A 13,160-nucleotide genomic window follows, 5' to 3' on the forward strand; every position below is an offset into this window, starting at 1 on the left:
GGCGTCCGCCTACCACACGGGAGGGCCGCGGTTCAAACCCCGGGCCTCCTTGACCCGTGTGGAGCTGGCCCATGCGCAGTGCTGATGCGCGCAAGGAGTGCCCTGCCATGCAGGGGTGTCCCTGGTGTAGGGGAGCCCCATATGGAAGGAGTGTGCCCAGTAAGGAGAGCCACCCAGCACGAAAGAAAGTACAGCCTGCCAAGAATGGTGCTGCATACACAGAGAGCTGACAACAAAATGGTGCAACAAAAAGAAACACAGATTTCTGGTGCCACTGATAAGGACAGAAGCGGTCACAGAAGAACACACAGTGAATGAGACACAGAAAGCAGACAACTGGGGGTGCAGCGGGGGTAGAGAAATAAATAAATCTTAAAAAAAAAAAAAAAAAGATACAGCATAAAGAAGGGAGCCAAATTCAAGTTTTCTCTCACTTGAATGTTGTGAGATGCTTAGGTGTTATAATTCATATACTTTCAATTTATAGCATTGACTGCACAACCAAGATGAAACAAACTAGAAGTAGTTTAAAAAAGGCAAACTAGGAATATAGGGACAGGACACTCACAGTAAATAGTGCTATATCATATCAAGTAGTTCTTGAATATGTAAAACATTTACTACCTATGGTCAAGTCAGGAACTAGGAATTTATGTGAAAGCAACTAACCTATGGGCACTATCAATCTTTCTCAGTTTAAATATATTATTACCTTAATTCAAAATAAGACTAATTTTCAAACATGTATATTCCTAAAATTGTTGAGGACAAAATAATGGAGCCAGGAAATAGTCACTGGGATAAAAATGAAGGTGAAGAAAAATTCACGGGTGGAAAAGACTAACAATTTAACCCATTCTGAAATCTTCTTAATCATTAGTTGATTTGTTCCATGGAGAAATGAGTCATTATTTTAAAAATTCTTCTAAAAAGAGCTTTTTAAATATAGCTTTCTTAAATAATTTCAAGTTTATCATTTGGTAGAGAAACAAAAAGATATTTTACAGATAAAACTCATGTGCAATTAATTTTATTTCCTCATGAATTTTCTTAATCAGGGACATTAAATCATAAACCCTATGTTTCTTTATCACTTGTCTTTTCTTTCAGACTTCTGTTTAGTAAAGATATTATTGAAACAATCAATGTGGCCCCCACATGACAAATACCATTTCATACTGGTTCTTTCTCAGCCTCAAAATAATTTTTATCCCCAATTTTACATAAATTGTTCCTTCCTTTCAACATTCTTTACTCTTTCCTTCCCCCTCCTTTTTGGCGCTGGAGCTGGGTATTGTTAGTAAACTAAGAGATACATTTCCTGGAATAACCCATGTAGCTACAGAAATGGCTGAACATGGATGTTATTTTCATAGTGACTGACAGACCTCTCATTTTTCCTTCCTGTTTTTCCCTCCTTTGTGGCACTTTATTACCTCACTGGGTCAGACAAAATGTTTTTTAAAATATAAACAAAGTGGAATACTAATAATCAGTGAGGTTCATATCTACCGGAAACTTCAACAGCTTTGAGAAAAAAAAAAATGAGTAGTAGGGTTTTCTAGGCCTTGCAGTTATCTATGAAATATGATTTAAGCTTTGTGCCAATCTTCAGAATAAAGTCAATCACACTAAAGGTTATAATCCTAGAAATCAGAGGAGGGCAATGACATTACACAAAGACGTATTTCAGATTACCCAAATGCTTTTCACATCACATACATTGATAAGGTATAACCACAAGACTGAAGCATAACCAAGAATCTTATTAAGCTGTTATTTACAAGAAGTAAATATACCAACCTTTGATGTACTTTGCATTTCTTAAGAAATTCAAATTATAATTGACGATTTCACTTTGTGAGGAACATACCCACACTAACCTGCATGCTTTCAGTACTTCTGCTGAACTGGAATATATGGACACAGACACTGATGGTATGATCTGAGAACTAGGTTTGTAGCTAATTTGAGGGAAATCTGTTTCTTTGTGGCTCTGTGAGTCCTCTACCCCTTCTCCATTGGTTCTATGTAGCTCACAGTGAGGACTATTAAGGCTGGGAACACTTTGTGTGGTCATCTGCTCAGTTGACTTAGGAGACGGAGTTGCTGTGGAAATGGCTGAAGATGGTGAAGAGGTAACAGAATTGCCAGTTTTTGTACAAATAGCTTGGAAGATGTTATTGACTTTGTCACAGGGTCTGGTATCTACACTGTCACTGGCCTTTCCAATCATCAAGGTGGAAAGCTGAGAATCATCTGAAATTAGTAAATTTGGTGACATGGAATCTCCATGGTTAGGACTGAAAGAACCATCTGGTATCAGCTGATGAACATGATTAGGATGTTCCTTGACACTGGCACAGCCATCGGGTGACCCTCCACTGTGCCTGCTCTTATCAGGCACTGAGGATATACTTCTTGACGGCTTGCTGCTCTCTTTGGTAAGAGTAATAATGACTTGTTGTCCACCTGAGGTAGCAGTGTGAGAAGTAAAGGGATTGAGAGCAGGCCCTTGTGTTAATGAATTACTAGGCAGGGTGGAATGTCCCTTCTGATTTTGAATACTAGTGCTAGCTGATTGGAGATACCGGGGAGGCCCAGTGAAACAGGGAGATTGTTCACCATTAGGGTCTGCCATATGTGAACTCTGACCTTTGTGAAGCCCCTAGAAAGAAAGAGAAAGCAAAAATAGGTTTAAAATTTAAATTTTCAACTTTGATGCAAATATTTGAATATTTTAAAAATATACCTGTAAAATGAAAAGAAGAAACACATACCTATGATCATTACCATTTAAAGTCAAGGACACGAATCAAAATAAACCAAATCACTGGCCTAAGATATATAACATTTAATAAATGTAAACTATATATTTATTAATCTTTAAAAATCATCAAGGGAAGCAGGTGAAGCTCAATGGTTTAAATGCCTGCTTTCCACTAATGAGGTCCTGGGTTCAATCCCCAGTACCTCCTTAAAATGAAAAATCACCATTAAATCTGATAAGACAATAGTAATTCTTAATCAAAGGCAAAGTTACTAATTCTATGAAAATACTTCCAGAAACAGATTCCACAGATTCCACTCATATGCCTAATGACATTTGAAATACAGCATCTCTCCACTAAGGATTTAGGAAGAGATGGATAGGTAAGTTTGCCCAAATTCAGCTAATTAGAGAATATAATGATATAGGAAAAGTATTTAGACAGAGAAGTTACCACAGTAATGGGTTTAGAGGAAAGTTATTTCATGGGATGAATTACACAATGAAATAAGATGAGTAATTCTGCTTAGATTATATCCTTAGAGTCACAAACTGCTCTAAGAAGACTTTCTTTTAGCGGACAAAGATGACGCAGCAAATAGACACAGAACAGACAACCGGGGTGGGGGAGGGGAAAGGGGAGAGAAATAAATAAATACATAAATAAATAAAGACTTTCTTTTATCTTATTGACAAAGAAAACAAATTTCTCAGCAATAATAATTTAGAAATATGGGAATAGGCAAACAATAATTCAATAGTTTCCACATTATTCTAATAACATATAAAAAATAAGTATTGTTTGAAAGATTACTTTAAATGTTAACATATTTTTAAAATTTCTAGAATATTTACATACTTTATTTGGTATAGATGTTAGAATTCAGTTATTTTTAAAAATTTGAAACAAATTGAGTCAATATCCTAGAATAATTTGCTCCAACAACAGTTATTCAGTTAATATTGAGGAATACTGTTACATCTACAGAAGTTGGAGATTTATGGAAAAATCATAAAATAAAGAGTTCCATATACACCCTATTATTAACACTTGGCCTTAGAATGTTAAAATATTATGTTCAGAATCTAAAAGAGAAATTTTAAACCCTAGAGACATTTTAGAATTGTTCTTTTTGAGTTGGTGATTGCTTCAATAGCAAGGAAAAAGTCACTCGACTTTTACGTGAAACTAAATTTGTCAAACTACAAGGTAATAAAAATTTAGTTCCTAAGCTATTTATACAAAATAACTTTTAGAGTCAGCCAGGATGCCTGTGAAATACAATTCTATCATTTAAAAAAAATCTCTGAATACAATGTTTCTGAATAAAAATATTACCTATTAATCTGTTTACTTAAAAAAAATCAAGTATTTTAAAAGGATGAGTAAGAAAGTATTGCAAAAGGATGTAATTTGGTTTTAAAATTAGTGAATAAGAAAGTGAAGAATCAATTACAGAACTAATTCAACAATAATTCTTCAGTTGTATAAACTGTTTCCATAAAATAAAAATACTGAATCCTGTAATCAAATCACATTCAAAATACCATTAAAAACAGGTGTGGGCAGAAAAGCAAAAAATCCACTTTTCATCATCACAGTCAATCACTGACATCATCACAACTAAAATTCAGAGGTTATCATTTAGCAAGTAAGGAGACAAGTGAAAAAGTAACACTGCTATCATTTCTTTAGCAAAAAAAGTATTTCAAGGTATATAGTCTTTTAGAGAGAGCCCAAAGAAAGAGAGCCAAAGAACTTTTAGAGAGAGTCAAAGCAAAGGAAGACTTGAAAACTGCCTGCAACTTTAAGTATATTCCCCAATCTATACAAAGCTCCATAAGCAGATGACAGTACACTAACGGCACAACCACTAGCCCTAATAATTAGCTGACCACCAACTATGCACAATTGAAACTCAGGGACCTATTTCTAAAAAATAAAATAAAAGACTAAAACCAAAGAATAGCGATAAAAGTTGGTGCATTATTAGAGGATATTTCGCAAAACACATCTATGCAAGTTATACAAGTTACTAAAAAAAGGAATTGAAAGAATAAATTTCAGAAAAATAAAACCAAAAACAATGCTGCTACACTATAGTATCTAAAATGACCAGTATGCAATCCAAAATTACTTGACATCAAAGAAAAACACACACAATTGAAAAAATCAGTATGTTGAAAAACAATTTTAAAGACTTAGGATTACAATATAATACTACATACAATAAGCAAAAAAATTACTACTGTTTAATTCATCAGATGCAAACTGTTAAAAGCTGAAAAAGGAAAATCCAGAAGCAGCAAGGAAAAGTAACTCACCACTTTCAGAGGGTATTTAAAGTATTAACAAAACAACTGAAGATGAAAAGACAGAATGTCTGCTTCCATCACTGCTATTAAACTTTATAACAAAGTACTAGAAAAAATTTTGAGGCCAGAAAATGACATAAAAGAGATCCAAAATGGTAAAGAAGCAGGTAATGTGATGATATATGCAAATACCACAGAATCCATAAAACCTACTAAAGCTAATAAATTCAGCAAAATTCTGGGGAACAAGACTTAGCAAGTGTTCCCCTCTCCTCCTCCTTTCCTCCCCCCCCCCCCCCAATATACATATCTAGGAAAAATTTAACCAAGGAAATGAAAAGACTTGTACAATTTGACAGAAAAAATTGTCAACCAAGAGTTCATTATCTAGCAAATTTGTCCTTCAAATAGAAAAATGAGTTTAAAATATTCACTAACAAACATAAACTAAAAGAATCTGGCTTTGCAACCAAGCAATAAAGGGAGACTAAATAGCAGGAGAGAGAGAGAGGCTTGGAGGAGAGTGTAGAAGGGAAGACTTTAATGAGAATGGATAATCAAAAGAGTAAAATGACAGAAGAATATAAGATATGACGTATGAAAGCCAACACTAAGATGGTGGAAGTCAATAATGTGTTATCAATAATATAATTGAATATATGGATTAAACGCACAATCAAAGGATACAGACTGACAGAATGGATAAAAAAAATGAGCCATCCATATGCTTTCCAAGAAACTCAGCTTAGACCAAAATAAACAAACCATATGAAAGTGAAAGGTTAGAAAAAGATATTCCATGCAAACAACAACCAAAAGAGAGCAGGGGCAGTTTTAATGGCATTAGACAAAAAAGACTCTAAATGCAAAAATGTTATAAGACATTGAGAAGGTCATTATATACTAATAAAAGGACACTTTACCAGGAAGGAGAAACAGTCATAAATAGTTATGCAGCTAACAAGGGATTCCCAAAACACCTGAGGTAAACTCTGGCAAAACCTGGCAAAACTGAAGGGAGAAATAGACATCTTTACAGTAATAGCTGGAGATTTCAGGTAACACATCATTAGAGAGAAGCATTTGACAGAAGATCTACAAGGAAACGGAGAATTTGAACAATATTATAAACCAGCTGGAGCTAACACACATATAAACAGAACACTGCAGGCCAAATCAGTGGATTATACATTCTTCCCAATGTTCATGGATCTTTTTCTCCGAGATAAGACCACATACTGGGTCACAAAGCAGATCTCAATAAAATGAAAGGAGTGAAATTATTCAAAGCACCTTGAAGCTGGATTCAAGCAGGAAATCAGAACTTTTTGGGGAGAGAAAATTCAAAAATATGTGGAGACTAAACAACACACTCCTAAACAATGGGTCAAAGAAGAAATTCTAAGGGATATTAGTAAATATCTTGAGATGAATGAAAATGACACCAAAACTTCTTTAAAAATAAAGTAAAAAAACCAACAACATAAAAAACAAACTTATGGGTTACAGCAAAGGCTGAGAGGGAAAATTATAACCCTAAACACTTATTTTAAGAAAAAAGAAAAATGAGGAGGAAATCAAGAAAAAAATGTCATTTACAATAGCAATGAAAAGAACCCAATACGTAAGAAAAAATTTTTAAAAAGATGTAAATGACTCTTATTCAGAAAACTACACAACCCTGTTAAAGGAAATTAAAAAGACCTAAATGAAGGATATTCCCGTGTTCACGCACAGGAAGACTAAACTTCACTAAGTCGTCTATCCTACCCTAACTGATTTACAGATTTAACACAACTGCAATAAAAATTATCAAACCATTTTCTACTGAATTGGAAAAGCTAACTATGGAATTTATTTGGAAGGGCAAGTGGCCCCGAGTAGCCAGAGACATACTGAAAAACAAAAACAGAATGGGAGGAATTTAATTTAAAGCCATATTAGGTTGGTGCAAAAGAAATTGCAGTTTCCGACTGTGAATTTTAAATCCTTATAACTAGGCTCAGGGAAGCAGGTTTGGCTCAACTGACAGAGCGCCCACCTACCATATAGGACGTCAAAGGTTCAAACCAGGGCCTCCTGACCCATGTGGTGGGCTGGCCCACGTACAGTGTTGATGTGCACAAGGAGTGCCATGCCACACAGGGCTGTCCCCCGTAGGGGAGCCCCACGCACAAGGAGAGTGTGCCTCAAGGAGAGCTGCCCTGCACAAAAAAAGTACAGCTTGGCAAGGAGTGGCGCCACACAGATGGAGAATTGATGCTTCAAAATGAGGCTCCAAAAAGAGACAGATTCCCGGTCTTGCTGGTAAGAATGCAGACACAGAAAAACACACAGCAAATGGACACAGAGAGTAGATAACGGGGGGGGGGGGGAAGGGGAGAAAAAACTAGGATCTAACACATCTTTATTAATCAAAATAGGAACCATTACAATCAACACATTTTTAACAATGAGAAATCAGTTTGTTGATGCCTGAAGCATAAAAAGCCATGCTTTGAATTTTACAAACAACAATAAAACAACTAAACAAACAAAAACGCGCAACTATGTGATTCCACCAAATAACACTGATCATACGCTCTGGATGAATTGTAGGCTTTATTAATATCAAACAATGAAATTATTTCTTTTTTTAAAAATCTCCAAATTAAAAAAAGTCCAGAGCCATATGACTTCACAGGTGAATTTCACCAAGCATTTTGAAAAGAATTAATACCAATCCTATTTACACTTTTCCAAGAAACTTAATGGGAAGGAAAAATTACTAAACATTTTATGAGGCCAGTATCACCTAACACCAGAGTCAGATAAAGAAACTACAAGAAAAGAAAATTACAGACCAATCTCTCTAATGAATATAGATGCAAAAATTCTCAAGAAATACTTGGAAATAGTATTCAAAAGCATATGAAAAGAATAATATACCACAACCAAGTGGGATTTATTCCTGGTATGCAAGAGTAGTTCTATATAAGTAAATCGATTAAGGTAATACAGCACACTAACAAACTGAAGGAAAAACCAATGCTCATTTCAATCTATACAGAAAAGGCATTCAGCAAAATCAACCTCCTTTCTTGATATGAACACTTCAAAAGACAGAAAAATAAAAGGAAATTTCCTCACTATGATAAATGGGATGTAAGAAAATCCCACAGCCAGTATCGTACAAGTGGAATGGTTGAAAACTTCCTAAGATGGGGGATAAGAAAAGGACAGCCTCTGTTACCATTGTTATTTCAGTGTACTACAAGTTCTAGCTAGAGCAAAGAGACAAGAAAAAATTAATAAAAACATCCAAAATGAGGAAATAAAACTTTCACTATTCACAGATGACAGGTTTCTGTATTTAGAAAATTCTGAAATGACTAAGATAAAGCTACTTGAGTTAATAAATGAGTTCAGGTAGGTGGCAAAATGCAAGATCAATATGCAAAAATCAGTGTGTCGATAAGACCAGTATTTAACAATCTAAATAGTAAATAAGGAAAAAAATTTCATTTACAATCATAACAAAGAGACTCAAATAGTTAGGAACCAATTTATCCAAAGATGTACACGACCTACGTTTAGAAAGCTACAAAACAATGCTGAAAGAAATCAATGAAGACCTAAATAAATGGAAAGATATTCAATGTTCACGGACAATGTGATGATGTCAATCCTACTAAAATGAGGTGGAGGTTCAATGTGTAGCAGTTTGCTATTATTTATGAACTCCAAATATAGCTACTGGACTGACTGGGTTTTTGAGATGATTTCTTCCTCTGGGGATATCAAATTGGACTGGACCCAGAGGTTTTGCTTTTACTTGATTAAATACTGATTAAGTGAATATACCATACTAATGAGAAAAGCAGTTAAAGTGTGGGAGATGTGGAAAGTGGGGCATGTGGGAGTCCCCAATATTTTTTATGTAGCATTTATATAATCTAAGTATCTTCTAAAAAGTTAAAAAAAAAAAAATGATTAAGGCTTTGACTGGGTCATGTCATTATGAAGTTGAGTCCCTGCCCCCAGGAAGAGAACACAGGAAGCCTGAAACCTTGCAAATGTCAGAAGTCACTGTGCGCCAACAAGTGGCAAGAGACTTTGGTGAGGGAAGTAACTTATGCTTTATTATAGTCGGGTAACTGCAAGCTTCTACCCCAAATAAATACTCTTTATAAAAACCAACAGATTTCTGGTATTTTGCATCAGCACCCCTTTGACTATGCAACACCAATCAAATTTTCAACAGTTTACTTAATGGAACTGGAAATACAAAAGGTAATTATCAAATTGATTTGGAAGGGTAAGGACACCCAAAAATACCAAAAACACTCTAAAAAAGAAGAGCAGTGTGGGAGGTCTCTCACTTGAAACATATTATAAAGCTACAGTGGTCAAAACAGCACAGTAGTGGTGTAAAGATAGACATAGTGATCCGTAGAAAAGAACTGAAAGCCAGAAATGAAACCTCACCTCTCTGGCCAACTGGTTTTTCTCAAACCTTGTTACTGGAACAAAACAGTTTTTTCAACAAATGGTGTGGGAGACAGCCAAAGAATGGCTTTTCTCATTTCCTATACAAGAATCAACTCAAAATGGACGAAAGACCTAAATATAAAAGCCAGGACAATAAAACTACTAGAATAAAACTAATATTGTGGTAGGTGGTAGTTTCTTGGACCTTACACCCAAATCATGAGCAATGAAAGAAAAAACAGAAAAAGTATTTCCTCAAAATTAAACACTTTTGAACCACTTTGTTAAAAGGGTGAAAAAGCACCTCACTCAGTCGGAGAAAATTTCTGGAAATCACACATCCAATAAGGATTTAATAGTCATGATAAAGAGAAGCTACAACTCAAAAATAAAAAGACAAGTGCCTGAATTTTAAAAAATGGGCAAAAGACTTGAAAATATATTTATTCAAAAAAGAAATATGAATGCTGAAAAAACATGGAAAACATGTTCTATATCACTTTTAATTAGGAAAATGAAATGAAAGCTATAATAAGATATCATTTCAACACCTATTAGAATGTCCACCATTAAAGGGAGGGAAAACTACTAGGATTGGAAAGGATGTGGAGAAAGAGGAATGCTTATTCACTGCTGATGGGAATGTAGAATGATATAGCCTCTATAGAGGACTGTTTGGCAGTTCTTAAGGTATTTGAATATTGATTTGCTAAGTGAGTCAGAAATAGCACTACAAAGTATTAATATATACCCAGAAGAATTGAGAGCTATAACAGAGGCAGAAACCTACACATCAATGGTAATAATGGTGTTATTCACAGCTGCCAAAAGAAGGAAACAATCCAGTTGTCTATTAACTGATAAAGAGAGAAACTGTGGTGTACACATACAAGGGAGTATTATTCAGTTGTAATAAGAATAAAAGCATTTGATAACATGGATGAAACTGGCCATCATTACGTTCAGTTATACAAGCCAGACACAACAGATCAAATACTGTATGACTGCACTATTATGGACTAAGTATATAATGAAAACTCATAGAGTTAGTTAGAATATAGAAATTAGAATGAGAAGAAACTAGCAAGTGAGGGTTAACCTGTACGGAATTGGTAAAGAGGCTGTAAATCTTTATAATGAATAGAAATGGTGAGAGCACATCATAGAGTTTGTGACTGGCAGTGCTAATATAGAGGTTTAACAGTGGTCGAAAGGAGAGACTATGGTTATGTATATTATTAGAAGGAAAGTTAAAAATGTGGAATATGGGTCTGTATAGTATGGCGAAACCATATGTGAAGAATGAATATGGGTAATACTGCATATATGACTATGTTTTCCTGAAACTGAACAAATAAGCTGTTACAAGATGTAAAGAGTAAGCAAAAGCAGTCAAAGGAATTATAGACAGCAGTGTAGAGTAATATATTAACAAACTTAGATTAAGGGTAATCAAAAAAGGAAATATACTAAGAGAAAGAAACTAGACAAAAAGTACTACATATTGTTTGATTCCACCTATACAAAAGTAACTACAAATAGATTAGAGAGAGGGGACTAGAGCAGCAGCCATATGGCAAGGGAAGGGTAGAGACTGAGGGATGATAATTAAGGGGTAGTTTGTTTTTTGTTTATTGTTATTACTGAAATAATGAAATTGCTCTATTCCAATAGTTTTTCACCTGTTAGAATGAATCCTTAACACTCAGCATAGCATCTGATATATTGGGAACTATGTAAACCTTAATTTTTCAGATTATCTGACATACTATATAAGTATATTAATTTTATAAAGAGTAAACATAGTAACACTTAAAACTCTCATATAATTATGAATTGTTTAAAATAGTTTTATAGGTAAAATCACATTTCCTAATTTTTTTCTTATTCCTTCCAAAATGTACACATACCAGAGAAAAAAACATAATATGAGAAACTCATAAAACAGCTAGTATTAGTGTTACCTGAATGGAATTAGATAGCTGTTTTCTCCATGGCTCCTCTGTACTGCTGGTCAAGTTTGTGCAGTTATGAGGTAGATTGAGTGTGTTTCGCTGTAGGTAAGGCACATTTCCATTACTTCCATTTCCTTTTATACAATTACTGCCTATCAAAATAATTTCTGAATTCCCTAGTGTTTTGGATGTGCTGCAAGGAACACAGTCTGCAGGAAAAGGTCCATTGGACAAAGGCTGCCCAGGACAAGCAGGGCGAACTCCAGGGTGAGAGATGCTAGGCTCTCTGGTCACAGCAGCATGTGGCTGCTGGCCTGAGATAGAGTTTGGAGGCAGTGATGAGTCAGTTATTGGCCCGTTAGGAATTCCAGTAGATTGTACCTGAGCAACTCCTGTTTGTCTCATCTTCAAAAACAAAAAAAAGAAAACCTGCTTGTGTGACTTCGAAAATATGTAACCAAATTATTTCCAGTTTTATTTTACATTTATTCACTCTATGTTTAAAAAATATACAATTTAAAAACAAGAAATTATGTTCATTTTCACCTATGACACCTGAGTAGAACAGAAATCTGTTTCATTTTATAATTAAAGGAAACACCATTTATTAATGGCATAGTAGCAAAAGAAAATATCTGAAAACTAAAAATAATGAATCAGGAATTTATAAGTCTTTTTCTCACTGTATAATGAGGGATTTCTAAATTCCATTCTATTACACATATTTGCCAAATCCTTTAATCCAAACAAATCTTAAAACATTTCCTCCTAAGTTTGGGATACTTAATTATGAAGTAAATAAAAAATTCTAATTGCTCACAATACATATCAAATATTATGTAAAACATAGTAATACATCAGGTTTTTTGTACTACATTAATTTACGGCAATTTTCTCTAAAAAGCTCTCTGTTCATTATTATTTTAAAGTGCTCAGATTAAAGAATTCTACTGAATGCTGTCAGAAGGTAAAAGGAAACATTAACACACAGAGATAAATTTTAGAATATAAATGCTATACACACTTGGTGTTGCTGCATTAAGACAAACTGACTTTCCAACTGTCCCAGCATCAGTTTCTGTGCTGGACTTAAATTATCTCTATTCGCACGCAGCTGTTCCAAATGCTAGAGAAGAAAAAGAAAACATTATCAAACTTAAATCTAATGAATATGGTCTTATAAAACAATCCCTTATTGATAAAACTGGGAACCTATCTGGTCAAAGATAGTAATTTCTGACCAATAATTTTCCACCACAATTTGACCTATCTTCTGAAGTCTGAGAAAGATAGGAATAAATGAAAAAAATCCACCACCTGAACAAAGGTGCACTGTGAAGTCTGAAATAATTGTATTGAGGAAGAATAAAATTTGAACTTCACACAGAAAGCTATTTAAATATTAAATGCTTAAAGCAGCATTGTTTGTTGTACTGACAATGGAAATGATCTGGATGTCTCATAACAGAATTCTCATCAAATAATGGATGTATTAATAATATACATATAATGGGTCTATATAATGTGTAGACATAATAAAAACAAAAAAGCTCTACAAAGACATGGAAAAGTCTCCCAGCTACATTCTTGAGAGAAACAGCAAAGTCCTATATTATATACTCATATGGCATTTTACCTTCCATTTACAT

The 13,160-nt window shown here is 34.3% G+C and overlaps 1 protein-coding gene across 6 annotated transcripts in view; it reads right to left on the bottom strand.

The window, feature by feature from the left end:
• The window catches only part of LOC131277238 (lysine-specific demethylase 6A-like), a 228,147-nt gene that overhangs the window by 39,106 nt on the left and 175,881 nt on the right, over positions 1–13,160 (bottom strand). For 4 of the 6 annotated variants that reach the window (XM_058291775.1, XM_058291773.1, XM_058291771.2 and 1 more), the window contains 3 exons: positions 12,536–12,637; positions 11,521–11,916; positions 1,884–2,668 (listed from right to left, as the gene is read on the bottom strand). In XM_058291775.1, coding sequence (XP_058147758.1) covers positions 1,884–2,668; positions 11,521–11,916; positions 12,536–12,637 — 1,283 coding nt within the window. The remainder of the gene's footprint in view (positions 1–1,883; positions 2,669–11,520; positions 11,917–12,535; positions 12,638–13,160) is intronic. The other 2 variants (XM_058291776.1, XM_058291774.2) reach the window with 1 other exon arrangement.

The sequence above is a fragment of the Dasypus novemcinctus genome, chromosome X (assembly GCF_030445035.2).
Source record: "Dasypus novemcinctus isolate mDasNov1 chromosome X, mDasNov1.1.hap2, whole genome shotgun sequence".
NCBI classification, from domain to species: domain Eukaryota; kingdom Metazoa; phylum Chordata; class Mammalia; order Cingulata; family Dasypodidae; genus Dasypus; species Dasypus novemcinctus.